The following is a 25,255-nucleotide window of genomic DNA, read 5'->3' on the forward strand; positions in this document are numbered from 1 at the left end:
GGTTGAAGTGGTGCCAGTGATTCAATTTTTTGAAAGTGCACCGAGGCCCAAGACCAGCCTTAGAGGCTATGACCGCAATAGCGCTCATGCACACCCCTATTTCCGACAGCTCCTGAGTGACACGCCTACATTTCAACACCCCTGTATTCCCACACCCTAGATGATTTTACAACAGTATGTTCCCATAATCCTTTTGTTTCCACTCCCCTACATGTACACGTACATGTTCCCTCACATGTTCTTCCGACATAAATGTTCTGGAACCCATGTTCTGAAACCCCTAGTTCCCTCATCCATGTTCCAACACCCCTAGTAGTATATTTTACTAATCCCAGCCCTGACCCTAGCGAGTTAATCACAAGAGGGCTGTGGGGGGATCATAGGGTTTTCCCGAGCATAAACAGTATGGGTGTTGGAATAAAGAGCAGTCAACGTGCGGTATGCCTGTTGTTTGTTTAAATGTTGTACAATAAATGAACATGCCAAGTGAAAATGTACCTGCATGTACATCAGTACAACCATGTACCAGCAGCTTAAGTTGAATATTCATTAAATATCACATGAACACCAAAATGAATTCTTTATCCCTCGATGCAAATTTAACATCTATTAAATCGTTGTCAGTCATTGTCAGTACCCGCTGCTAAAACATAGCAGGATTCAAACTGACTCTAGCTACCGGGCAATCTCGATGGTCTAGTTGGTACATGTACATGTATGACACTGCTCTAGAATTGCAAAGGTCGTGGGTTTGAATCCCACCGGAGTAATATGCCTAGTGATTTTTTTCACAGAACTAGGGAAAGTACTGAGTATACAGTGCTAACACACATCGATAGTGTGTAAATGGGTAAACAATTTTTGTTTAATGATTGTTACATGTAGCATGCATACGAATATATGTACACAGTAATGTTTATTGACCCATTTAGATCGGTTTCCCTTTTGGTTGAGGACATCCTGCGAGGAAAGACTTCATGACCTCACTAGATTCTAATCCATTCATTTCATCGAACATGAAAAGGAAGGAAGTTTAAGTCCACTCTATGTATATTAAAAACTCTTTGTCATTTTTATTCCTTCACTTTTCAATATCATTTGGTTTTCCCCTTTATATCGATGTGTGTTAACAAGCACTGTATACTTTTAGAACTTTCTCCATCTCTGTGAAATAAACTCACAGACATTGTATGTATTAAGCCCGCTTCTTAGTACTTCCTGCGAATGCGAATGGGATACGAATTTTGACTTCACAGATTCACAACGAACAATTCGCAACAGTTGAGCTATGCTCAATTCCTGCGAAACATTCGTAGAAAAAACAGCCCTGTAATGTCAAAACTTGCTCCGCATTCGCAAGAAGCATGAACCGAGCCTTACTTTGGTGGGATTTTAACCCACAACCTTTGCCTCTCTAGAGCTGAAGTTAAACCAACATGACCACTGCCAAATAATGTAGCTAGGGGCAGCTCAAATCCTTTAAGCAGCAGGCACTGCAATTACATACCTCAACTAGTTTTGTCTTACATGTGCGTACCTCAACAACGTTTAGCAAATGTTTACGTACCTCAACAAAGTTATCCGGGAAGAGTCCTCGCTGGCCATTCAGCTCTCCTTCCCACCAGCCTTCCTCCATCATGTTAATATTGGTGATGATTTGACCTTCTTTAAGAGTCAACTCGTCATCTTGAGTCGCTTCATAGTCAAATGTCACTACAGCCTCCGCTGTGAATAATAAACAAGGAATAATAATAATAATAACAAAACTTAACACACACGCACACATCCACTGATAGAGTGCCCAATGAGCCGTAAAGGCAGTGGACACTATTGGTACAATTACTCAAAATAATTATTAGCATAAAACCTTTTTTGGTGATGAGTAATAGGGAGAGGTTGATGGTATAAAACATTGTGAGAAACAGCTCCCTCTGAACTGACATAGTTTTTGAGAAAGAAGTATTTTTCCACGAATTTGATTTCGAGAGCTCAAATTTAGAATTTGAGGTCATGAAATCAACCATCTAAAATACACAACTTCGTGTGACAAGGGTGTTTTTTCTTTCATTATTATCTCGCAACTTCAAATTTTCACAGGTTTATTATTTTATGCATATGTTGAGATACACCTGCTGTGAAGGCTAGTCTTTATCAATTACAAATAGTGTCCACTGCCTTTAAATAATACAATAGAATAACTTACAAAAATCTAGTGCAGTTGTAAAAAATACAACGGTGGTGTACAGTGTTGTTCAGGCCTTATTAAAATGACAACTTTCTAGATTTTTCTGAGGGCAACCAAAATCTGAAAAGAGGTAAGAGGAGGAAGAGTACCATGCCTGAACAAAACTATGTCTGGTTGTACATACAGGTGATTTAATGGTGAAGATTAAAATACAGAAATGAAAGGTCTTTAAAGACACTGGACACTTTTGGTAATTGTCAAAGACAAGTCTTAACAGTTTGTGTATCTCAACAAATGCATACAATAACAAACCTGTCCATGTTGAATAATGAATGAAAATACACCCTTGTCACACAATGTTGTGTGCTTTCAGATGCTCAGATTCAACACCTCAAATTCTAAATCTGAGGTCTCAAAATAAAATTTGTGGACCTTACTTCTTTCTCGAAAACTACGCTACTTCAGAGGAAGCCGTTTCTAACAATGTATTATACTACCAACCTCTCCCCATTATTTTTACTCGTTACCAAGAAAGGTTTTAAGCTATTAATTGTTTTGAGTAATTACCAATAGTGTCCACTGCCTTTAACATGTTTAAGTTGCAAAAACGAGGCTGACTTTCCAAGGGGGAACTAAATTGACAGTGGGTTGCCGCAAGACATGGCATTTTGCCATAGTGCACCATGTATGCCTTTCACCATGTTCCCTCCTTTTTCTTTGAGCCTCACAAATATTTTTAGTTGTATTTCCTGCTTTTTAGAACTTTTGTTTGCAGTATAAATCGTTGATGCTCCCGGCTATTAGCTTTCACCCTGTTCACAGGGTCAGGATAGTATTGTATCCTAGCACATTGAATTCAAGTTCTGGTGGCTACATTGTACGTCATCAGAGTTTGCTGGGTTCGAATCCCAGTCAAGAATGACACTTCAGCGAGACACCCAGATGCAATTGCACCTCTGCTGCATATTCCAGGGGGAATCAGTGTTGAAAGAGATTTTTTCTTGCAAAAGGCACATTAGATGTGCTGAATTGTAAAAAAAATGACTGATTGTCTGATGGTAAAGATGGCCCTTCGCCAACTTTACACTAGTTAACTGGCAGGCCTGTATCGCGCTTCGTTTTGGAAAGGGCAAGGGCACCAAGGCATTTTCTAATTGGTAAAGGGCACCCCCTAAGAGGAAATTGCAAATTTCTACTAGAGAAAATCAAGGGGCAACATGGCAATGACCAGGCTGGGGGACACGGAGGCAATCGCCTTCGTTGCCGCCGTGAAGTATTAGGCCTGAACTGGTATGTAACATGAATTGATGTTCAGGATGTAATCGTTCATATTGTGTACTTTACATGAGACTTGATTGAATGCCAGGGTACTTAATGAGATTAATCTTCTTGCTTCGCTTCCTAGAAGTTAAAAAAAAAACTCTCATTGTTCCCCAATGCAGGAAGTGATTCTATAACGATAATATTGTTGTACGTACATAGGCCTAACTGTATCTCACTCAACCAGGGCCTGCATGTAATTTCATGGCTCTGCTTACCATACATTATGTACGTATGAAGTACATGTATAGTACGCAAAGAATCAGTGCTTACAGAAGCAGGAAAATATCAATTGTTATGTATTTCACAACTTAATAATAATAATAATTATATTATACCGTAACACATTTCTGTGAATAAAGACACCCAAGGCGTACCAAGAGAACAATTAGCCTGTTATGAGTGTCAGAAGAGCAAAGACCAGAGCGTCCAGGTTTATGTTTTTGTAGAAGCTCAGATAGGTAGGTTGGAGCTTGATCATTACAGCCCTACAGGGGGGTGCTTTGTAAGTAAATTTTCACCCCACAGTTAAAGCCATTGGACCCTTTCGGTAAACACTATTGTCCAAGGCCAACACTTCGTGTATCACAGCTTCTATATCAAATAACAAACCTGTGAAAATTTAGGCTCCATCGGTCATCGGAGTCTGGAGGAAATAACGGGAAAACCCACCCGTGTATCCGCGCGTTTCGCCGTGTCATGACATGTGTTTAAAATAAATCTGTAATTCTCGCTAACGAGAATTGATATTGTTTTACTGTTTTCTCAAAAAGTAAAGCATTTCATGGAATAATATTTCAAGGGAAGTCTTTTACCACTACCTACTGTAAACCCTGTAAGTTATTTGTTTAATCTGTGAACTTTTTTTTTTTTTCTGTACCGAAAGGGTCCAATGGCTTTAAGCCAGATACTTCTACTCTATGCGACTTTAAACATGTTAAAGGCCAAATTGAAAACTGTGGCTATAGTGCTATACGAGGATTGTTGAATAATAGGCCTACAGTATGGGTCTCATGCTTCAAAGCATTTTATTCTGAAGTGATCAAACTACAGCCAGTTTTAATTCAGATTTAAAGCCCATAACTCACTGACCGATGCGTTTATTTCGGACGCAACAAAACAATGTAATGTCTGAGAGAAATTCAACCAAACTGTAACTTCTGTTTTTTTTAATAAGATAAATTCCTCAACACACTGGTGTGTCAGGATCTAAAGTCTATCAATTTGTAGATATTTCAATATTGCTGATGTTTGGGCTCAGGGTACAGGTTGTAAGGACACAGTTCAATAGGACCAGATTTTAATCTATTAACCAGCGACATCCCATACAAGAACCAAAGACATTGATAGAGCATCTAGACTTCCTGCAGGCACATTTAGAAGTGTGTAAACTAGCATGACAGGTCAACAGAAGAAAACACAACGTCTGAGAATTATGGAAATTACAGATCTGTTGATCAATTTTTGATCCATTGAAGATGGGGGCACGTCTTAAAACTTTTGATATGATATTTGAAAAAACAAAACACTTAGGCCTACAAAGTGGTCTCATTCTTGACCAATATAGTCGGTGTTTCGTCTGCTTGGAATAGCTAGGGCCCAATTTCAGTAAGCCTATAAAGCACAAAAATTTGCTTAGCATGAAATTTCTTTCTTAGTAAAAACAGGATTACCAACCCAATTTCCACATGATTTTCAGGATTTATAAGCAAACAACAGCTAAATGCCAGCAACAAGCATTAAACAACAAATTAAAATTTGGTTGGTAATCCTGTTTTTATCAAGGAAGAAACTCCATGCTAAGCAAATTTTTGTGCTTGCAGGATCTATAAAATTAGGCTCTGGTTTGTTGTACATTTACCTGAATCCAAGCCCGATACTTCACGGAGGCGATTAAAGGCGATTACCTCCATGCTCCCGAGTCATTGCCTTGGTGCCCTTGAAATGCTCTGCGTTGAAATTTATAATTGCCTCATAGGGTGCCCTTTACCACAGAGAAAATGCATTAGTGCCCTTGCCCTTTCAAAAACGAAGCATACAGGCCTGCAAAACTGTAGGCCTACAGCTTTGATTAAATGAAGAAAAGGGAAATGTCTCGGAATTCCTCATTTCGTGACCAATCTCGCTGTGCCGGGAAATGCCTTGAATACACCTTAAATACCTTGAGAAGTCACACGTGTGTGTACTATAGTAGTCTGAAAATGAAACCCCTGAAGTGCTATTTCAATATCTAAGTGTTCTCTTGTCATGCTTGTTAATGTAAATCAGATTCAGGAAGTTTTTCCAAATTTAGATTGTGTGCTACTGTGGAAAACGAAAATTACCGATCGATGCTTGTCCTGACGATTCGACCATACGTATGTAGCAGAGTTTTTCTTCACAGGCTAATACATGTACTCCCTAAGATGGTTTAAGGAATGAAATAATGGCCCAGTGACCAGCCGTTGATTTCACCAAACTCTTCCTAACTTGGGATTAATCTTAGGACTAACGACGAGTCCCAGCCCTGCCCTGTAACATGTCAACCCTTAAGACAAATCCTGAGTTAGGGCCAGTTACTCGTCCTTACTCCAGATAGGATTTATCCTAGCGTTTCATGAAATCGGCAGCAGGAGTAATAATGTTGAAGTGCCACTAGTGTAACTGAGTGACAAATTTGAGCTCCAAAAGAAGAAATCATTGTATTATTATTGTTAAAATGCTCTATAAAAAAAAATCAAGAGTTCAACAGCTGGTACGTTATAAATTATATGGATACAATAAGCACCACTGAGACTGAGGTGTCGATACAACACCATGTCCAGTGTAGTCATTCAAAACATAACCCATTCACACCTGTCACATAATTCAACCCTGGAGATACTTGGCTCAACTGAGAGAATTTATCCTAGAAACAGAGAAAGGTGACTGATGAAACAGTTTTCCTAACTGACATGACTGTGAGGTTCACACGTCACCAGATGTGCACAATTGAAGAGTTGGGTTGGATGGTTTAAAATAAAGTGTGGAGTGGGATGTATTGCAGTGATGAAACCTATTAGCTGATAGCAAGAGATGGGTACTGTTTATTGGTGAAATAAAAGTGTCAGTCAATCATTGTCATCAGATGGTCAACGGCAATAACGAATGGCTGATTTTAAGTTATTTGAAATAATAATAGTGATTTGGGGTTTTCAATTCCAATTTTCTATCATGTGCGTACAACATGCATACAAGGGTTGATAAAATCCATTGAACTATCGTCTTCAGGCCCGGTTGCACTGCAGCGAGAACGAGAACGATAACAATAACGATGCAAAGAGAACGCATTCCATTGGTTGAATGAGCGTGTGCGTATTCTGCGTGGAGCAATTCAACCAATACAATGCGTTCTCTTTGCGTGGTTAAAGGAACACGTTGCTTGGATCAGACGAGTTGGTCTATAAAAAGCGTTTGTAACCCTTTTTTATAAAATGCATATTTATGGTTGGATAGATGTTTTAAAAGTAAAATACAATGATCCACACAAGTTTGCCTCAAAATTGCGTGATTTTCCTTTTACTGTGCGAACTAACACGGTCGGCCATTGATGGGAGTCAAAAATTTTACTCCCATAAATGGCCGACCGTGTTAGTCGACAAGGTAAAAGGAAAACCGTGCAATTTCGAGGCATGTTTGTGTGGATCATTGTATTCTACTTTTACAACATCTTTCTACCCTTTATAAAAAACGGTTACAAACGCTTTTCAAAGACCAACTCGACCGAACTGTCACAAGGCGCTGATTAGGCTTTTTAAAATAGACATTTCATTCGGTCTATTTAAATTAATCCAACAAATTAGTTTTAGAATATTTTACTAAGACCAAAGTCGTCTAAATCATATCATGCTTCTGTAGGTGTACCCAGGGTTTAAATTTACTGCAGGAACAAGTCCATAGGTTTTAATAAATGGAGGTTCTAGGCATAAATTCCAGTATGATTTCTCCTTCTTTATAAGTAAGTGTTGAATGCATGTACCGTGCACCACACTGGAATGTGTGGATATGTGTCACGTTAGCGTTCCGGTAAACCGAGTTTATACAAAAGTGGGCGTTGTCATCAAATTTCGGGTCTATAAAATATTTGTTTTGATTACTCCACAAGCTTAGTTAGCTCCAATTACAGGATGGATCAATAGGAAACAAGAAGAAATGTTCAGTTTTAGATGTCCGAGGAAAACCCACGCAATGAAAAGAATGCAAGGCTCCATCCAGTCCGTCGTCATGTTACTGTAGTAGTGTTTACTGGTTCTAATCTCGGCCTTTGTTGCATTCATACCTTTTTTAATAGATTTTGGTACTCCTAGATTTTATGTTTCAAAATGGATGGGGGGGGGGGCTGTACAACTACAAACAGAAAAACAGTTAACACCTAATTTTAAACATGTTTAAACACAATTTTCGAGTACGAAACGCAGCCAAAAAAAGAAACAAATTGTTCAGTTAAAAAATTATTCATCCCACTCCCTAAATAAAAACAAACATACATTGATACTGCTCTAATTTATCACTACCTACACCGTCTACACCTACTTGTGTTCTACATTCTTTCATTCGTGTACACACCTACTTACACAGTACACGTAACGTACAGTGTGGGGAAAGTGTGCACAAACCACCGACTGTGTGTGAGAGTAGATGTGCGTAAAATCACACTGCAAAGTGGTTGCATCGGTCTTGAATTCCTCTCCCTTCCACCTCAAATATTCCCAAAATGCAACCTTCACCCTTCACCCTGTATCATACACTCACCCATTGTAGCTTCTGCTATCGGTGACACATTTACAGGAAGTCAGAAAACGTCAAAATAGGCCGAAATATTCACGCTGATTTTGGTCCCGAATGATGCATTTAAGTGCAATTGAGTCGTAGTGTTCACTTCCGCAATCTATGACCTCCATGACCTTTTGTGGAATGAGGTCAAATTGTCACGTGGTCTTATTTTTATCGAACAGGTAACAATAATCGCGCATCCAGAGGTCTTTTCGAAACAACGGCTCGGGAATTTTCGGGATAAGGAAAGCAAACGACTTCTAAAGTAACCATAAATTATAGAGGTTCCTCCTCTATAAAATAACTACTAACTCAGTAACGGGGTCTAAGCTCAAGCCGAGCCGCAGTTTCGAAAAGGGACACGGTCACCGGGGAATTAAAGAGGCAGTGTTTTCTACCGACCAGACTCACAAAAAAACATGCAAAAACATAGGCCCTAAAAATAAATAGCTAAAGTTTAGGGCTCATTTTGCGAAATGCAATTACTCAGACACAGAGAGACTTTTTATTTATTTTATTTGTGTAGAATATTCAGATCAGGCAGGCGCAATAAAAAGGAGTCTCCCGGACCGGCTCCAGCTCCCACTAATACTTGCAGCCCCTCCACTGATCCCATGGCATGGAGTAACCCTCCCAAGAAGTTCGTTAGATGAGTAAAGCCATTAGACACTTTCGGTAAACAGTTTTATCCAAGACCCACACTTCATGTATCACAACTTAAAATAACAAACATGTGAAAATTTAGGCTCGATCGGTCATCGGGAGTCGGGAGAAAATAACGGGAAAACCCACCCTTGTTTCCGCACATTTCGCCGTGTCATGGTAATGTTTACACGATAATCCGTAATTCTCGTTGTCGAGAATTGATATTGCTTTAATGTTTTCTCAAAAAGTAAAGCATTTCATGGAATAATATTTCAAGAGAAGTTTTTTACCATTACCTTCTCTGTAAACCCTGTAAGTTATTTGTAAATCTGTGAAATTTTTTTTTCTTTTCCGAAAGTGTATAATGGCTTTAAGATGGAATACTAGACACAGTACATACAGTTAACAATTTTTTAAATCAACTGCTTTATTTTATTGTTCCTTTTGTTTATTGGTCTACAAGAATCATAGTAACCTTGTGTTAAAAGTGACGAATAACTTTTAAGTCGGGAGCAAACTTTTGGTGATGAGCGCCCTCTCGTGGGAATAATTAAAAATTTACATTTGCAAACAAGACAGATAATCATCGGCAATGGTGCAATAAATAAACACTTTTCATTTGCACTCAAAAAAGTGTTTTCTGTCAAATACGGAAGATACACCCCATCCCATCCGTAATTTTATCCCATCTATTAATTTTGTGTTTTTCTTTTGGGTGTCAGTGGTGACTTGAAATTAATTGTAACGAAGGACCCGATTTTTTTTATATAAACACCACCTGTATTAAAGATTATTCAATCAATGGATGGATTGCAATGACGTCATCGGCCGCCATTTTTTATGAATTGTGCAAGCATGGATGGAGAGCTATCATTGGCTGAGAGTCGTGCGTACAGCGAGTGCGTCATGCGTGCACTTTCCAGAGTTTTACATCAAAGATGGCGGTCATGACGCATTGTAATCCATTGATATATATACATTGAAAATTAAAACTATAAGAGAAAGTGTTCTCAATCCTAAATCTAAAAAATAACTAGAACAATACAAATTGTTTATTCAGAAGCAGCTTGACTGTGGTCGAGATCGACATACGAAGTAAAACCAATAGGCCTAAGATTAGGCTTCTTCTTCTTGATTACGTTTGTTGAACATCAGTATGTGGAACTTGTATCCATCCGGAGTCTTCTTGAATATGGCCAGAAAACTGTGACAAAAAAACGAAAAATTGTTTTTCAAAGACGTTTATTCGAAGTTGACTAAAATTTTAGTCTTTATTTCATCATGTGATACAAATTTTAAGTCAAAGGGGCCATACTAATTTACTTCCCAGGCAGACTCAGGCCGTATCCGAATTGGCTGCTTTAGCCACGGCTACGACTGTTGCTAAGTGTGTTGCTAATGACGTCCTATAAACCTGAATGCATTAAGCGCGTAAATATAGCCGTAGTGATGTAGCTGTAGCCGCTAAATTGGACACGACCTCAGTTCGGTTGCTTTGATGTGAATGAGACAAGAAAAAGAAGATGGCTGCAGCATGCAGGTGTAAACTTAATGTAATTTTGGCTGGTAAGTGTTTCTTTTAAGCAATACTTTTCTGTGCTTAGCAATTTGTTGTCTTTACAGCGTGAAATTGGGCCATGTTTATAGAGAAATAGTTATCTAATGGGATGAACTTACTTCCCTTCAATGTACTTTTCACCCAAGTCGTTGAAAAACTTGAAGTGATGCCTCTCGTAGACTAAGTTCTCATCTTCATCCATAGCCTCGATCTCTTTATAGTCGTCTTCTATGCGAGCTGCTCTCTCAGCGATGTTATCAGCCACCAATCGTATCTCTGCAGGTATATAAGAAAACAAGGTACCAGTTAAATGAAACGGGTTGTAAAACAAGCATCGATAATCCTAGGGATAGACATAAAGCCTTTTCGAAACAGCGGCTTCGGCTTTGGATTCGGCTAGCTTGGCCCCGCGGTTGTTTTGGCAATATTGCGCTTGCTGTGCATAGTGTAAGATACATCATAAAGACAATAAGACAATCTAATTAATGGAGATGGGCTGGACACACTGCCCAAACAAAATAACAATAGAAGGACAACAAGAATAATGTAATAGTAATTAGATGTTGATTTTTGATAAGAATATTAATGTATAACTGAAAAACTTAAATAGTAAGTACCGTCATGTCCAACAAAGGGCGGGAATCCGTCAATCAGTATCATGGCATTTTCGTCGAACAAACTCAGTACAGCCTCCGTATCTTGTTCATTGCTGTAACGAACAACATTCTCAATAACGGAGATAATAACATCTGCAAATAAAAAATAACATATCTTACGTTTGATAACTCTATACAATACAGAACACATAGAACAATAATCAAACCAACACAAAAGGGGAATAAGCCAAGCGATGGAGAGCACCGGACTCAAGCTCTGGTGTTTCTGATCAGCAGCGTGTGGATTCAAGTCCCGGTCGTGGAACTTGCGTCACTGAGCAAGATACATGAACTATCCCAGTCGTGACACATCAGCAGCCGATTCCACGAAACGCTAGGATTAATCCATGATCTGGAGATCTGAGGACGGGCTCAATGCGTCCTAACGTGTATGGTTACGGAACTTAACTTGTCTCAAGTCCTAAGATTAATTCAATAGTAAGTTACACAAATTAATAATTTTGTTAAAATGACGGCTGTGTCCTTAAGCAAGACACTTATAACCATGATGCTTCGTCCTTCGGATGGGGCGTAAAGCTGTTGGTCCCGTGTGTTGTGTAACGCACGTAAAAGAACACATTGCACTTATCAGACAGGGAAGGGGTTGCTTGACCAAAGCACCTTGTACCTTGCAGGAAAATACAGTTAATATAAATAATTAGTCTACCAATATTTACTAATATTTACCTCGAAGATTATCTGGTTCTTCCGTCAGATTTTCATCCCCACATTGAGTCGACACACCTACCGCCAGAAGCAGAGGTAAGAGGTTGACGAGAAACATGCTGCCTTTGAATCTTGCTAAGGATTGTGTTGTAGCAGAATACAGTTTATATGGCGAGGCTCTTAAGTTTTGTGGAAATGTTTCTGATGCGACTGCACTGAACTGATAACACAGCAAGACTGATTGAAATAGTCACATGTATGACTTAATGATTATTAATTGTTATTTGCCTTTCGCATTTTATGCTAAAAAATCAATTAATATGCTAGGTATTATAGTAGTGAAGAGCTAACATGCATCTACATCAAAAAAGTAACCAAAGTTGTTTTTTTGCTCCTTATTAAAAAAAAATGTAATTACTTTGCCGCTCGATCGAACATTAGCTCATCCCCGATTAAAAATGAAGTTTTGGAATTTAATGTCACCGTTTAATGTTTACAACATAATCCCTACCAGGCAATGATACCAAACGCAATTATGACTAATATTAGGCGTCTGTGGCGTACTAGATGTATTCTCCAGCTGATCTTCCCAACTTAAAGGAACACGTTGCCTTGGATCGGTCGAGTTGGTCTTTGAAAAGCGTTTGAAACCGTTTGTTACGAATTACAAATGGTTAGATAGATAATTTTAAAGTATAATATAATGATTCACACAAACATGCCTCAAAATTGCATGGTTTTCCTTATACGTTGTGAACTAACACGGTCGGCCATTTATGGGAGTCAAAATGTTGACGACGTAAAAGGAAAACCGTGCAATTTCGAGTGATATATACTTGTGTGGATCATTATACTCTACTTTTAAAACATCTTTCTAATTATATGCGTTTTATAACAAACGGTTACAAACGCTTTTCAAAGACCTTTCGACCGATCCAAGGCAACGTGTTCCTTGAATGAGAGATAGAAAGGGGTGGGCAAGCCTCATCATGATCCCGACCTCGGTCGACCAGAGAGAGAGAGAGCGATGTACTCTCTTTCATTTTGTCAACTACAATAAAACATTCTCTCATCTGCAATGTACAACCTTGCCTGAACACGTCACCATTTGGGACTCTTGAATATCGCCACGCAGAGAGAGGCCTCTAACCTAGGTCAATCCCCGTCCATCTTCACCTTTCATCTACATTCATAAACAGACGAACGCAAGTGCAGCTGCCAAACGTCACCTAGTACGTCACCTCGGACCAATCAAAACGCTGCTTCAGTGACGTCACTGCACGTTTATCCAATGAAATCATTGCATCTAATGAAATCATCATTTGGTTCTGAAAAGCAAGTCACAATCTTTATCCTTGCAGACAAGTCTATGTAATGCCAAGCGCAAGTTCGAGTCGCGACCATTGTCAAACAGTAGTCAATAATGGATTACCCATACGCATGCAACACATCATGGGTACCAGGCAAAATCGTTCAATGGTCGACTAGTTTTAGTCCCTCGCTCTAACTTGCTCATGCATAGATATAAATACAATCGAAGAAAGATGAGGGCGCCATTTTACTACCAACATTATGTTGGCTTTCGTTTGCTCGTTGATAATATCAATCGAGAGAATCGATGCTCGAGAGATCGCTATTAAACTAGGCATGTGGTCGGGTGAAGAGTACTTTGACTTGTGGAGAGTGTACATTGGTTACGGGTTTATCGTATTGGAAACGCTGGCACGTGCCAATGCAAACAAAACGAAAACAAAAGAAGAAGAAAAATAACCCGCAGAACATTTTTTTTTAATTATTATTATTATTATTTGTTATTAAATGTTTATAGTTGGTTGTTCATCTTTCGGAAGATAACACACAATTATCGTGTTTACTAATTGAACAAGCAAAAGTATTTTTTTAATGTTTATTACAGTTGGTTCTGGTTGTTCATCATTCTGAAAGATTATAAATGGATTAAAGGATTACATATTGTTGTGCACAACAGACTAATTTAGTTTTTTGTGCTGTTGTTTTCTGGTGGAGCATTGGTCCCCCCTAAGCTTTATTATTTATTTCTTTATTGTTCTTTCTTTCATCATTTATGACCTACTGTTTGCTCGTATCGTAGCTTAAAATATTCAACATTTCTTTGTTGAAAAGATTAAAATGTTCAGTTTTAATGATTTGGGATTTTGCGCTGATTGTCGGTAATGCATGGATTAATGGTTGTACTTGTAACAACACTAATGAACAAAAGAGGCAAGCACTGATATGGCGCCCCCATCGTGCTTAGTTACTATTGATATATAGATACATAATTGAGCAATTTCGGTTGAGCGACTACACTTGACTAGACCGACTAGACTATCCAGAAACCATAGAGCACAGGGAGATTGACTGGCGCATGGTCGACATGATCAATTCAATCAATTCAAGAGATACGTCACAGATTATGGTCGAGTGGAGTTGCTTACCGAACTTGTTCCTTGTTGTTTGCCTGGACAGCTGACGTCAGAAAATTCGAGTCACATGAATAACACCAGAGAGCTTCCATCAGCCTAAAATATGTTAATATAATCACTTTTTACCTACATTCATTTCACCTTGAGAAACGCAAATCCTATAATACATAGCAAGTACATTACTGTACATAAAACACATAATGGACACTGCATGCAGCAGACGACCAAAAGTAAGCTTTCAATTATCTGTGTTTTGATTGGTCTGAGGTGATGTTGTCAACTGCAAGCTTATCCAATGTAATCACTGGTTCTGAAAAGCAAGTACCAGTCTAACTGCTATAAAAGTTGTGCGGTGCAGGCCAAGTCATCTAATAGAATACGAGTATCCACAGTCATTGCGTTTAGTGCAGTCACATTCATATCAAAGTCCACGTTTTTTACGAGTTTTCAAAACTGTCTTTCTCTACAACAAAATCCTTAGCAAGATTCAAAAGCAGTATGTTTGTCGTCAACCTCGTACCCCTGCTCCTGCTAGTCGGTGTGTTGACTCAATCAAGTGTAGATGCAGATGAACATCTGGGGGAACAAGCGATTCAACTTAAAGGTGAACATAAGCTGTGGTTTAAATTTTAGGGCCCTTTTTCGAAACCACGGCTTCGGATTCGGCTCAGGCTAGCTAGGCTCCGCGGTTGTTTGACAATAATATTGCGCGTGCTTTGCGTATAAAGTAACAGGGCTTCAGAGAAGCCGAATCCACAACCGAAGCCGTGGTTTCGAAAAGGACCAAAGTTTTCGCAGTGTAAACATAAAATGTATGAATCTCTTTAGTGCGAGTGTTGGCGCTGAAAAGAGCCTGTTTAGTCTCGCCGTTTTCTATTTATCTACACCATGAAAGGCTTCAAACAATACTTAAATCAATCAGAGATAAAACCAATGGATGTGATTTACTTTTGATTCCCAGACGCCATTAAAGCCGTTGTTGAGACAGTATGCAAGTACAGCATGGAGCATAATACAGATGGCGTCATGACCATGATTGATCCGGACGCCAGAGCATTGGTGGACGGTTATCCAGCATTTGTTGGATTTGACGGTAAGCCTCCTTTCTATTTTGTTATTCTGTCATACACAAACTCAATTAAAAAAAAAAAAACTTAAAGACACTGACCACCTTTGGTAATTGTCAAGACCAGTCTTCTCACTTGATGTATCGCAACATATCTCTTAAAATATGTGCTCAATTGGTCATCGAAGTTGCGGGATAATAAAGGAAGAAAAACACCATTGTCACACGAAGTAATGTTTGCTTTCAGATTTCGAGACGTCACAGGACAACTACTTAACATAGTTGTAAGCATAAAACTTACTTAATAGTATTATCGTTGTGAGAAACGGCTCCCTCTGAAGTAACTTGATATTTGAATTGAATTCGAGACCTCAGTTCCAGGCATCTGCAGAAAGCACACAACTTGTGCGAAGAGGGAGTTTTGTCTTTGCTGCTTTGTTTTGTTGGGTTCATGCATTTTTGTATTGTTCTTCTCGTTAAGCCGAATACAATAATAAAATAATGATAATAGTTATTAATATTTTTCTAATTGTAGAGATACGAACTATTGTGGAGGTTTTCCCCGAGAAAGCAGCTCACATCGATGTTGACATCAAGGAGGCGAAACCTATGGATAAAGATGCAAATTTAGTCTGGAGTTTGTTTCACGTGAAGTTTTTCAACGAAGCCGGTGAAAAGTACAACGATGCAACGTAAGTAAATGTAAACCCGTAATATTTTTCATCGTCTTATACTATGAAATCTTGGGGTCGCTTTATATTATTTACACACGTACTAGTAATGGCACGCAATGAATAAGCTTTCGTGGAATACAGTGCAAAATGCTAATTAAAACTTCAATCAAAACATGAGACTCCTATTGACTTCCACGATGTGACCCATCTTCTTTTTTTTTTTTTTTTTTTTTTTTTTTTTTCTTTTTTTTTTTGGGGGGGGTCTCAAATTTGTCAAATAATTATTTTGAAGGGCCTACAAAAATATATATGAGGCCGACGATCTGTGTTTTTTCAGTAAGCAGCACTGTTTGCTGCCGTTCCTGCCAAGTGCAGCCATCTTGTTCTTATCTCATTTAAATCAAGGGCACTTTTTGCTCCAGAGATTCGGCTCGTCGGGCTAGCTTGGCCCCGCTGATGTTTTGACCATAATTGCAGGTGCTTAGTGAATAATATGACGGGAGAACGGAGCCTGAATCCAAAGCCAAAGCCGTGGGTTCGAAAAGGGCCAATGCAACCGATCAGAGTCTGGAAAGCAAATTAGTCTGGCCCCGTTTATGTATGAAGAGTTTGTCGCATTGTATAAGGTTGTGAACTTTTTTTTTTTTTTTTTTCACAGACAAGTGACTATCTTCAGAAAGAGTCCAGATGGGTACAAGTACTACATAGCAGATTTCAACAAACGTAACCAAGCAGCTTAATCTACAGCGCCCTCTACAGCCAAGGTGTCAACAGGTGGTTACACTTTGATGTCTGTTACGGATGAGCGTCAAATGCTGCTTCTGACCCACACACAAATACAACAACTCTCATTACCTTTACAATCTATTTAAGATGTGTATAATTTAAAATTTATTGTCATAGCTTAAAATAATACTTTCTCTGTCCAGATTTCTTCGGAAGACGATCAGATAATACTTATCGAAACGTCGAGTTGAAACCAACGGTTCTTTTCAGAACCACGCCAACTCATTTAGAGATTATCATTACATGGGGTTTACCGCAAACCTTTCTATATTATTGTTTTGGTTATAGTTGGCAGGATCATTGCTATTTATAGACATCAATACACAGTTTTTATGTAGATACATGGATAGGGTAATACTCAGCTTAGATTTGACTCAAGCTTATACTCTACTCAAGCTTAGCATTTACTCAAGCTTATACTCTACTCAAGCTTAGCATTTACTCAAGCTTATACTCTACTCAAGCTTAGCATTTACTCAAGCTTATACTCTACTCAAGCTTAGAATTTACTCAAGCTAATACTTTACTCAAGCTTAGCATTTACTCAAGCTAATACTTTACTCAAGCTTAGAATTTACTCAAGCTAATACTTTACTCAAGCTTAGCATTTACTCAAGCTAATACTTTACTCAAGCTTAGCATTTACTCAAGCTAATACTTTACTCAAGCTTAGAATTGACTCAAGCTAATACTTTACTCAAGCTTAGAATGTACTCAAGCTAATACTTTACTCAAGCTTAGCATTTACTCAAGCTAATACTTTACTCAAGCTTAGCATTTACTCAAGCTAATACTTTACTCAAGCTTAGCATTTACTCAAGCTAATACTTTACTCAAGCTTAGAATTTACTCAAGCTAATACTTTACTCAAGCTTAGCATTTACTCAAGCTAATACTTTACTCAAGCTTAGCATTTACTCAAGCTAATACTTTACTCAAGCTTAGAATTTACTCAAGCTAATACTTTACTCAAGCTTAGAATGTACTCAAGCTAATACTTTACTCAAGCTTAGCATTTACTCAAGCTAATACTTTACTCAAGCTTAGCATTTACTCAAGCTAATACTTTACTCAAGCTTAGAACTTTACTTCTTGACAAACTATTTGACTCTCCAAAATGTAGAAAATGGATAAAGAGAACCATTGTGCCATAAAAGTGCAAAGAGTATTAACTTGAAAACACATCATTTAGAGACTATAATAGTAATAAAATAGATATACTCTCCCAAAATTAATTTCTTAAGTGTTTATTTCTTTCGTTTTCTATTTGTTTTTGCTTGGGATTTGTTATTGTACGTAGCCCTACTACCACGTGAGCTAGTTAATATGACTGTGATGTATGATTGGGCTGAGCAATTTCCGGATAGACCAATGAGTGTGTGCTTGATACGTTTGCCCATCCCAACAGCGCCTTAGGCTCGGCCTAAAACTCCATGGTGCTGCGTATAGGCTCGAGTTACGCCAGATAGGCCAACCAGTCTGACCGGATGCCCGAGTCCATACAGGTGTACCTTTGACCTCGCAAGCATTCGCAAGAAGATTTGTTGTCAATTCATACGTATATTTCATTCAACTCTTTTTAAACATATTATTTATTTTCATACTTCTGATTAAAAATAACCTTTTTTATTTTTAACTTGAATTATTTTAAAGTTGGTTGTTCATCTTCAGGGAGATTCAAAATGGATAAAAGGCTTACAATACGTTGTGCAATTACTAATCAATCAGCATAAAATACAATATTTTATTGAGTTTAAATGCTTAGTTTAACTACTGGGGATTTATGATGTCATTTCATGGAGCATATTAGTTTTTTTTCAATTTTTTTTTTTAGGTTTCATTTCTTTCTTTCTTTCATCAATAATTGGCCTTTTTTTTGTTCGTAGCTTAAAATACTAAAACATAAACTTTTGAAAAGATTAAAAAATTATATGTTTAGTTTTATTGATGGAGAGGTAATTTTGCGCTGATTACTTTTAATGACAGGGGGATTTGCGCTGATTGCGGTCTTGCATAGATTCATCAATGCTATCATTCCATGTACTGTACATAAAACACACGTGGACACTTCATGCAGATGACCGACAGTAAGCTTTAATATCTGTGTTTTGATTGGTCCGCGGTGATGTTGGTCAACTGCACGTGTATCCAATGAAATCATTGTATCCAATGAAATCACTGGTTCTAAAAAGCAACCTGTCTTTATCCTTGCAGATAAATACAGGGGACCAGTCTATAACTTGCTGTAAAAGTTGTGCATTGGAAGCCAAGTCAGATAAAAATAATGGGAATGTTTTATTGTGATTGACAATAGAGTAGTCATCGTCAAGCTACACATACAATTATTTACAGTCATTTCATTATAAAAGTCAGTAGCGAAAAATCCATTCGCGTTACAAGTTATCAACAACTATCTTCGTCTACAACAGTATTCAAAGCAGTATGTTTCTCGTCAACCTCGTTCGCCTGCTTCTGCTGGTCGGTGTGTTGTATGAATCTGGGGTTGATGCAACTGAGCAACTGAGAGAACAACCAAGTAAACTTCGAGGTGAATATTTGTACACGACAGACCATGGTGTAAATTTTAAGATAACGGTTTTCGCAGTGTTATATAAAGAACTTTGTGATGAACCTTGTTTCCTCTAACTATCTTATAATTCGTAAATAAAACAATAGTTGAAAACGAGCAAACGGAATATTGATGTAAAATTACAACTGCGGTAACACCACGATGAATGTGTCTACTTAACAAGTAGATTACGTTCATTAGAGAAATGTCTTGCTTATATATTCAACTACCGCGAAGTAGATTTTGTGGGATTTCGGGAGACTTCTTAGTTCTGAAAACTACTTTTTAACTACTACCTGCCTTGACTTAGGTTTTACATTGGATCGTCGTTAACTTCACTACGTCGGAGATGTTATTTACTGATGTATGTGATTTTGTACTTTTTCAATAAAACTAAACCAAACAGAGATACACAAAAATTTACGTGTTTTAATTTTGATTCTCAGAAACCATTAAATCCGTTGTTGAAACGTTGTGTAAGTACAGCCTGGAACGTAATACGGAAGGCGTCATGTCTGTGGTTGATCCGGATGCCAAGGTTTTGATGGACGGTTATCCAGCCTTCGTTGGACTCGAAGGTAGGCCTTTACTTATTATTTAAGTCTTTCTGTCAGACACTAATTCACATGATTACAACTTAAACTTGTGTGAGCTTTAGAAGTAATTTTAATTTAAAAGAGTCTTAATTACCCCAAATAATTCTTAGCATAAAACTTACTTGGTTTTTAGTACGAGCAATGGAGAGCTGTGTACAGTATAAACCAGAAAACTTTGCAGTATATTGGAGTAGGTTTACTTATTTTTTTACTAATCTTTGAAAATACCTTCAGGCAGTCAACGAGCTGCAGCCATTTTAAATGAGAGTGGAATCCAATATGTTCTGATTATAGTTTCACTGTGAGATTGCTATATCGGTTTTAATTTTAAAAAAGTTAACAGTTTTAGCTTTAAAAAAATGTATCTGTCTTTTTTTTTTTTTTTTTTTTAAATCTTTTTTTATATGTTTTAATATTATTATTATTATTATTATTATTATTATTATTATTATTATTATTATTATTATTATTTATTTATTTATTTATTTATTTATTTATTTATTTATTTATTTATTTATTTATTGTTATTATTCTTTTTTTTCTTCTTTTTTTTTTTGGGGGGGGGATGTTACAGCTATAACAACATTATATATTTCATACTGACTCTGGGTAACGATACAGATATGTCGATGATCACAAATAATTGATTGAACAACACACTGCATTATTGAAACTTGAGTAACAGAGCGGACGTAGATGGAGCCAGCATGGTAGGGAACAATTGACCAGGGCCCAATTTCATGGCTCTGCTTACCGTAAGCACGGAATCGGCGCTTACGGAAGCAGGGTATTCTGTGCTAACGGCAAGCGTATTTCAGGGGTTAGCGGCGAATTTGGGCTTCTGCGCGTGCGTACTTCACTTTACTAGGCATTCTACGCTTACACGGCTATCGCAGAAATTCGGCGCTTGCACGTAAGTGGGGAATCGTGATCGTAAGCGCAGAATTCTGCGTTAAGCAGAGGCATGAAATTGGGCCCTGATAATAAATGCTTTTGTACTTTTCGCTTTCGAACAGACAACCACACGGGAACAATATCACACAACATTACACACCAAACAGACACAGATCAAAATTTAAGACCGACAGTAATTGAGACCAGACAATGGATTAGTAAAAAACTATAAGTATAACATGAGAATTGTAAACTAATATTTCATTTCTTATTTTGATAACTGTAGAGATACGAACCATTGTGGAGGTTTTCACTGAGAGAGCATCTCACATCGAAGTAAACTTCAAGGTGGTGGAACCTATGGATCAAGATGCGAATTTAGTGTACAGTTTGTTTCATTTCGAGTTTCTCAACGAGTTGGGTGAAAAGTACGTCGGTGCTACGTAAGTATACCCATGCAAATATTTCTACTTCTAGCTCTTGAGGGCTCTGTATACTGGGTGCGTTCGTTTAGCTTTCCAGAGTCGACCCCGGTGTGTGGCGTGTTTTTTTTCCAGGACGAACCTGTGCAGATAAATACCCACGTTTGTCCTGGAAAAAAAAAACACGCCACACACCGGGGTCGACTCAGGCAAGCTAAACGAACGCACCCATTATTCATACACGTACTACGTAATTACATATCGCAACGAGGGGTGCACCTCACTGAAGAAGCTTCCGTAGGATACAATGCAAAATGCTGTAGTGATTCACACTTAAGTAAAAAATTAAGGGAAATTATCAATTGACTCCTAAACTTGCAAACTCAATTTGATATGGGGAGGCCCAAGGTAGGTGAGTTTATTCACCCTCCCAAATAAAAACTCCCCTTCGTCAGTGTTATTTTCCAAACGTCCAAGCATCAATCTTGAACAATGTCCGTACAGGGCCTATGGCATCCAACACCCATAAGTTGGTAGTCGGGCGGACACAATTGCATTATGCAGCAGCGTCCAGGCGGACACGATTGCATATGCAAAACCGTCCGGCAGACATGATTGTATTTACAATAATGTCTTCCGGATTGTATTGCATGAGGACATAATTGCAGGCGAAACCGGCGGTCTTTTTTTTTTTTTTTTTTTTTTTTTGTCTGTATTCGCCAACCACAATAATAATAAATATTACAATTGACGCTGCTCGGGCCGAAATCGGCTCGAGAAACGTTGTGACCACGGGTTTTGGGAATGTTAGAAATTCGTTTGTGCCATACAGGCCAATGCAGGGCAACAAGAACAGCCAACCACAACTAACCTTTGTAACAATTAATATTATCTTTTTTTGTTTTCGCAGTCAAGTGACTATCTTCAGAAAGAATCCAGATGGGTACAAGTACTACATAGCAGCCGTCAACAAACATAACCAACCAGCTTAATCTATTGGCGCCCTCTATCATTCACGGTGTGTCAATAAGGGGGTTGCACTTTGGTGTCCGTCACGATGGGCGTAAATGCTGTTTCGGACCCCCCTTAACAAATACAGTTGCTCCCATTACATTTTCAATTTATTTAAGATGGTGTACATTTTGAACTTAATTCTCACATAGCTGACAACAAATAAATTGGCTGATATGCATGAAATTTGACCCTCTGACAATGAACAGATATGTTTTGCTTTACTCCGTATGTAACTGTCGTTACTCGTTTATGCCATGCAAAAGGGTAGGTCTCATAATTCAAACGTAGCCCACACACCTTGCAGGAAAATGTTACAAACATGATATGCGCGCCATATAGGAAGCCACTATTATTATTTATTAATATTATTTTGTTCTCTTTGTTATCGTTTGGGAATTATTGTATTGTAACTAGCCCTACTACCACGTATGATGGTTGGTCAGAAGAATATTAAACTAATTATTGTTAATTTCATTTGATGTTAATGAGAATCATTTCGAATTATTACAGAACAAATGGCATTATAAATGATGGAATTCCAGCTGTCCTTAAACATGTGGACATATGGCTAAGTGACTCACTGGGGCCTAAATTAATATCACCAGCTGGCCTGGGACAACTGTCTCCTGACCGTCTCCTGACGATGACTATAGAGCAAGCTAGTCGAAACGTTGAAACCAATTTAAAGGAACACGTTGCCTTGGATCGGTCGAGTTGGTCTTTGAAAAGCGTTTTGTAACCGTTTGTTATAAAATCAATATGGGTAGAAAGATGTTGTAAAAGTAGAATACAATGATCTACACAAATATGCCTTGAAATTGCGTGGTTTTCGTTTTACCTCGTCAACAAACACGGTCGGCCATTTATGGGAGTCAAAAATTTGACTCCCATTTAATGGCCGACCGTGTAAGTTCGCAAAGTAAAATGAAAACCGTGAGTGATACTTATGTGGATCATTATGTTCTACTTTTAAAACATCTTTCTAACCATATGCATTTCATAACAAACGGTTTCAAACGCTTTTCATAGACAAACTTGTCCGATCCGAGGCAACGTGTTCCTTTAAGAACCCACTTCGCGGTATACAATACAGTTAATAACGATCCTATAAGCTACAGTAGTAATCCCAGCCGAGTTTCTGTACCTTCCCCCAGGTAAAATGGTTAAAAAGCAGGACAGTTCTTTTCAGAACTGAGAACTCTCCCGAACAATCAGATAAATCTACTCCGCGGTAGTAGAATATAGAAAGACAGTTCTCTAAAGAACAAACTCTACCTGACAAGTAGATACATACACATGCCGGTGTTATACGCAAACAACAAATATATATACAATGTATTTATAATAATGTAAACCTCAATCTTTTTCAATTCTGTGAAGAATTCTGAGAAAAAGTGACAATACAGATGGACCGAAAACGTCACCCTTTTCAACACAAACACAAACAAGAAGCCGATAAAATAGTTCAACCGTAAAATCTGTACTCACAAACTGGATAGTTTGTGAAACTCCATTAAAACTGTAAAAAAAACGGGTGCCGGGTGTGTGTGACGTGAGTAATTCAAAGGATGACCGGTTTTTTAATATCGGATGAAAACAAAATCAAGAGCGGAGCGGCATTTTTATTTTGATAGATTGGGTCACAAAATATGATGGACGAGGATCGTGATAAACATATTTTTGAATTTGATTACAGGTGCAGGCACTAATATTATCCCAATTTATCATAATAAAAAATGGTTTCCTTACATAGATTGTAGACTATCAAAGTAACTTCCAATGAAAGTGTTGATTCTAGGTATACTTTTTGACAAAAGATCGAGAACAACAATTGGGAACAGCCATAATTGTTTTTCACCGTTTCGGTCGCACCCTTTGCTGCAGCCCGACACTGCAAAACTGTGAGCATTTTTTTGTGTAAACATTTAAACCAATTGGGCCGTAACGCCTTGTTTATCCATCGCCGGAGCTAACAGGTCATTGTCAGAGGTAGCAGCCCTCAAACAAATAACCACATCATTCATGACAACCCTGACTTCAGACCACCAAAGTGCAAGCAGGCATACGGACACCCTGACTTAAAATTAAAGTAACTAGCTAAACAACTTTGGTAATTGTCAAAGACCAGTCTTTTCACTTGGTGTATCTACACAATATGCACACAATAACGAACCTGTGAGAATTTTAACTCATTTGATCGTCGAAGTTGCGGGATAATAATGGAAGAAAATACACCCTTGTCACACGAAGCTGTGTGCTTTCAGATGCTTGTTTTCGGGACCTGAAAATCGAATTCTGAGTTCTCGTCATATAGTTATTTGAGTGGAAAATTACTTCTTTCTCGAAAACTATGTAACTTCAGAGGGAGCCGTTGCTTACAATGTTTTATACTATCAACAGCTCTCAAGTGCTTGCTACTAAATAAGTTTCTATGCTAACAAATTGTTTAAGTAACTAACAATAGTGTCCAGTGCATGTCTTTAACCATCTGAATTTCATTCAATGTTCCACTTGGCACAGAGAACAAACGAAAGAAGAAGATTGAAGTAGAAGAGTGAATATGATAGGGATATCTACTTTATGGTCTGGCTAATTATCAAATTTACCGCTTGTCTCGCCTTCAAAATATTGCCGCTTGAATTGTAGGCCTAACCCGATTTAACACTAGAGTACACATCACACCTATCCTACAAGATCTACATTGGCTACCCATTAAGAACAGAATCATCTTCAATATCCTTGTGTATGTCTATCACTTATCAAAAGGAACTTTACCACCATATCTCTAAGAAGGACTCCAACCCCATTTTTCTAACGGCCAGAATATGCGATCTAATAACAACATCTTTTAAGGAAACCCCTTGCCAAAACATCATAGGGTGAAAGATCGTTTACTTCTGCTGCCCCCATCATTATGGAACGACTTGCCGCATCACTTGCCACATCCATCAATAGCTTTGTACAAAACT

General features: G+C 38.1%; 4 protein-coding genes across 5 annotated transcripts in view; 2 read left to right on the forward strand and 2 right to left on the reverse strand.

Moving 5' to 3' along the window:
- The window catches only part of LOC139946927 (SH3 domain-containing kinase-binding protein 1-like), a 29,983-nt gene extending 21,588 nt beyond the window's left edge, over positions 1 to 8,395 (reverse strand). For both annotated transcript variants that reach the window (XM_071944713.1, XM_071944712.1), the window contains exons 1-2: positions 8,276 to 8,395; positions 1,568 to 1,725 (exon numbers count right to left, since the gene is read on the reverse strand). In XM_071944713.1, the coding sequence (XP_071800814.1) occupies positions 1,568 to 1,725; positions 8,276 to 8,279 (162 nt within the window). In that variant the 5' untranslated portion in view covers positions 8,280 to 8,395. The remainder of the gene's footprint in view (positions 1 to 1,567; positions 1,726 to 8,275) is intronic.
- Positions 8,396 to 9,349: 954 nt separating this feature from the next.
- On the reverse strand, positions 9,350 to 12,092 carry LOC139947145 (uncharacterized). Its single transcript, XM_071945002.1, has 4 exons — positions 11,843 to 12,092; positions 11,117 to 11,248; positions 10,619 to 10,775; positions 9,350 to 10,145 (listed from the first exon to the last, which is right to left on the reverse strand). Exons 1-4 carry the CDS (start codon positions 11,937 to 11,939, stop codon positions 10,058 to 10,060), a joined length of 474 nt encoding a protein of 157 aa, XP_071801103.1. The 5' UTR covers positions 11,940 to 12,092; the 3' UTR covers positions 9,350 to 10,057.
- Positions 12,093 to 14,626: 2,534 nt separating this feature from the next.
- Positions 14,627 to 18,036, forward strand: LOC139947218 (uncharacterized). The gene is made up of 4 exons (XM_071945089.1): positions 14,627 to 14,869; positions 15,227 to 15,358; positions 15,867 to 16,023; positions 16,664 to 18,036. Exons 1-4 carry the CDS (start codon positions 14,764 to 14,766, stop codon positions 16,743 to 16,745), a joined length of 477 nt encoding a protein of 158 aa, XP_071801190.1. The 5' UTR covers positions 14,627 to 14,763; the 3' UTR covers positions 16,746 to 18,036.
- Positions 18,037 to 19,056: 1,020 nt separating this feature from the next.
- Positions 19,057 to 23,023, forward strand: LOC139947390 (uncharacterized). Its single transcript, XM_071945294.1, has 4 exons — positions 19,057 to 19,339; positions 19,807 to 19,938; positions 21,137 to 21,293; positions 22,183 to 23,023. The coding sequence occupies exons 1-4, from the start codon at positions 19,234 to 19,236 to the stop codon at positions 22,262 to 22,264; spliced, it is 477 nt and encodes a 158-aa protein (XP_071801395.1). The 5' UTR covers positions 19,057 to 19,233; the 3' UTR covers positions 22,265 to 23,023.
- Positions 23,024 to 25,255: the final 2,232 nt, after the last annotated feature.

Source organism: Asterias amurensis, chromosome 14 (genome assembly GCF_032118995.1).
Source record: "Asterias amurensis chromosome 14, ASM3211899v1".
Classification (NCBI taxonomy): Eukaryota; Metazoa; Echinodermata; class Asteroidea; order Forcipulatida; family Asteriidae; genus Asterias; species Asterias amurensis.

What these genes read in the sequence shown, in the direction of transcription:
- LOC139947145 (XM_071945002.1), bottom strand. Translation starts at nt 11,939, where the DNA reads ATGTTTCTCGTCAACCTCTTACCTCTGCTTCTGGCGGTAGGTGTGTCG. An exon ending in AGAACCAGATAATCTTCGAG is followed by an intron (nt 11,249 to 11,842) that starts GTAAATATTAGT and finishes TTTTATTTGCAG; the next exon opens with ATGTTATTATCTCCGTTATT. An exon ending in GAAAAGTACATTGAAGGGAA is followed by an intron (nt 10,146 to 10,618) that starts GTAAGTTCATCC and finishes TTTTTGTCACAG; the next exon opens with TTTTCTGGCCATATTCAAGA.
- LOC139947218 (XM_071945089.1), top strand. Translation starts at nt 14,764, where the DNA reads ATGTTTGTCGTCAACCTCGTACCCCTGCTCCTGCTAGTCGGTGTGTTG. An exon ending in ACAAGCGATTCAACTTAAAG is followed by an intron (nt 14,870 to 15,226) that starts GTGAACATAAGC and finishes TTTGATTCCCAG; the next exon opens with ACGCCATTAAAGCCGTTGTT. An exon ending in GAAAAGTACAACGATGCAAC is followed by an intron (nt 16,024 to 16,663) that starts GTAAGTAAATGT and finishes TTTTTTTCACAG; the next exon opens with ACAAGTGACTATCTTCAGAA.
- LOC139947390 (XM_071945294.1), top strand. Translation starts at nt 19,234, where the DNA reads ATGTTTCTCGTCAACCTCGTTCGCCTGCTTCTGCTGGTCGGTGTGTTG. An exon ending in ACAACCAAGTAAACTTCGAG is followed by an intron (nt 19,340 to 19,806) that starts GTGAATATTTGT and finishes TTTGATTCTCAG; the next exon opens with AAACCATTAAATCCGTTGTT. An exon ending in GAAAAGTACGTCGGTGCTAC is followed by an intron (nt 21,294 to 22,182) that starts GTAAGTATACCC and finishes TTGTTTTCGCAG; the next exon opens with TCAAGTGACTATCTTCAGAA.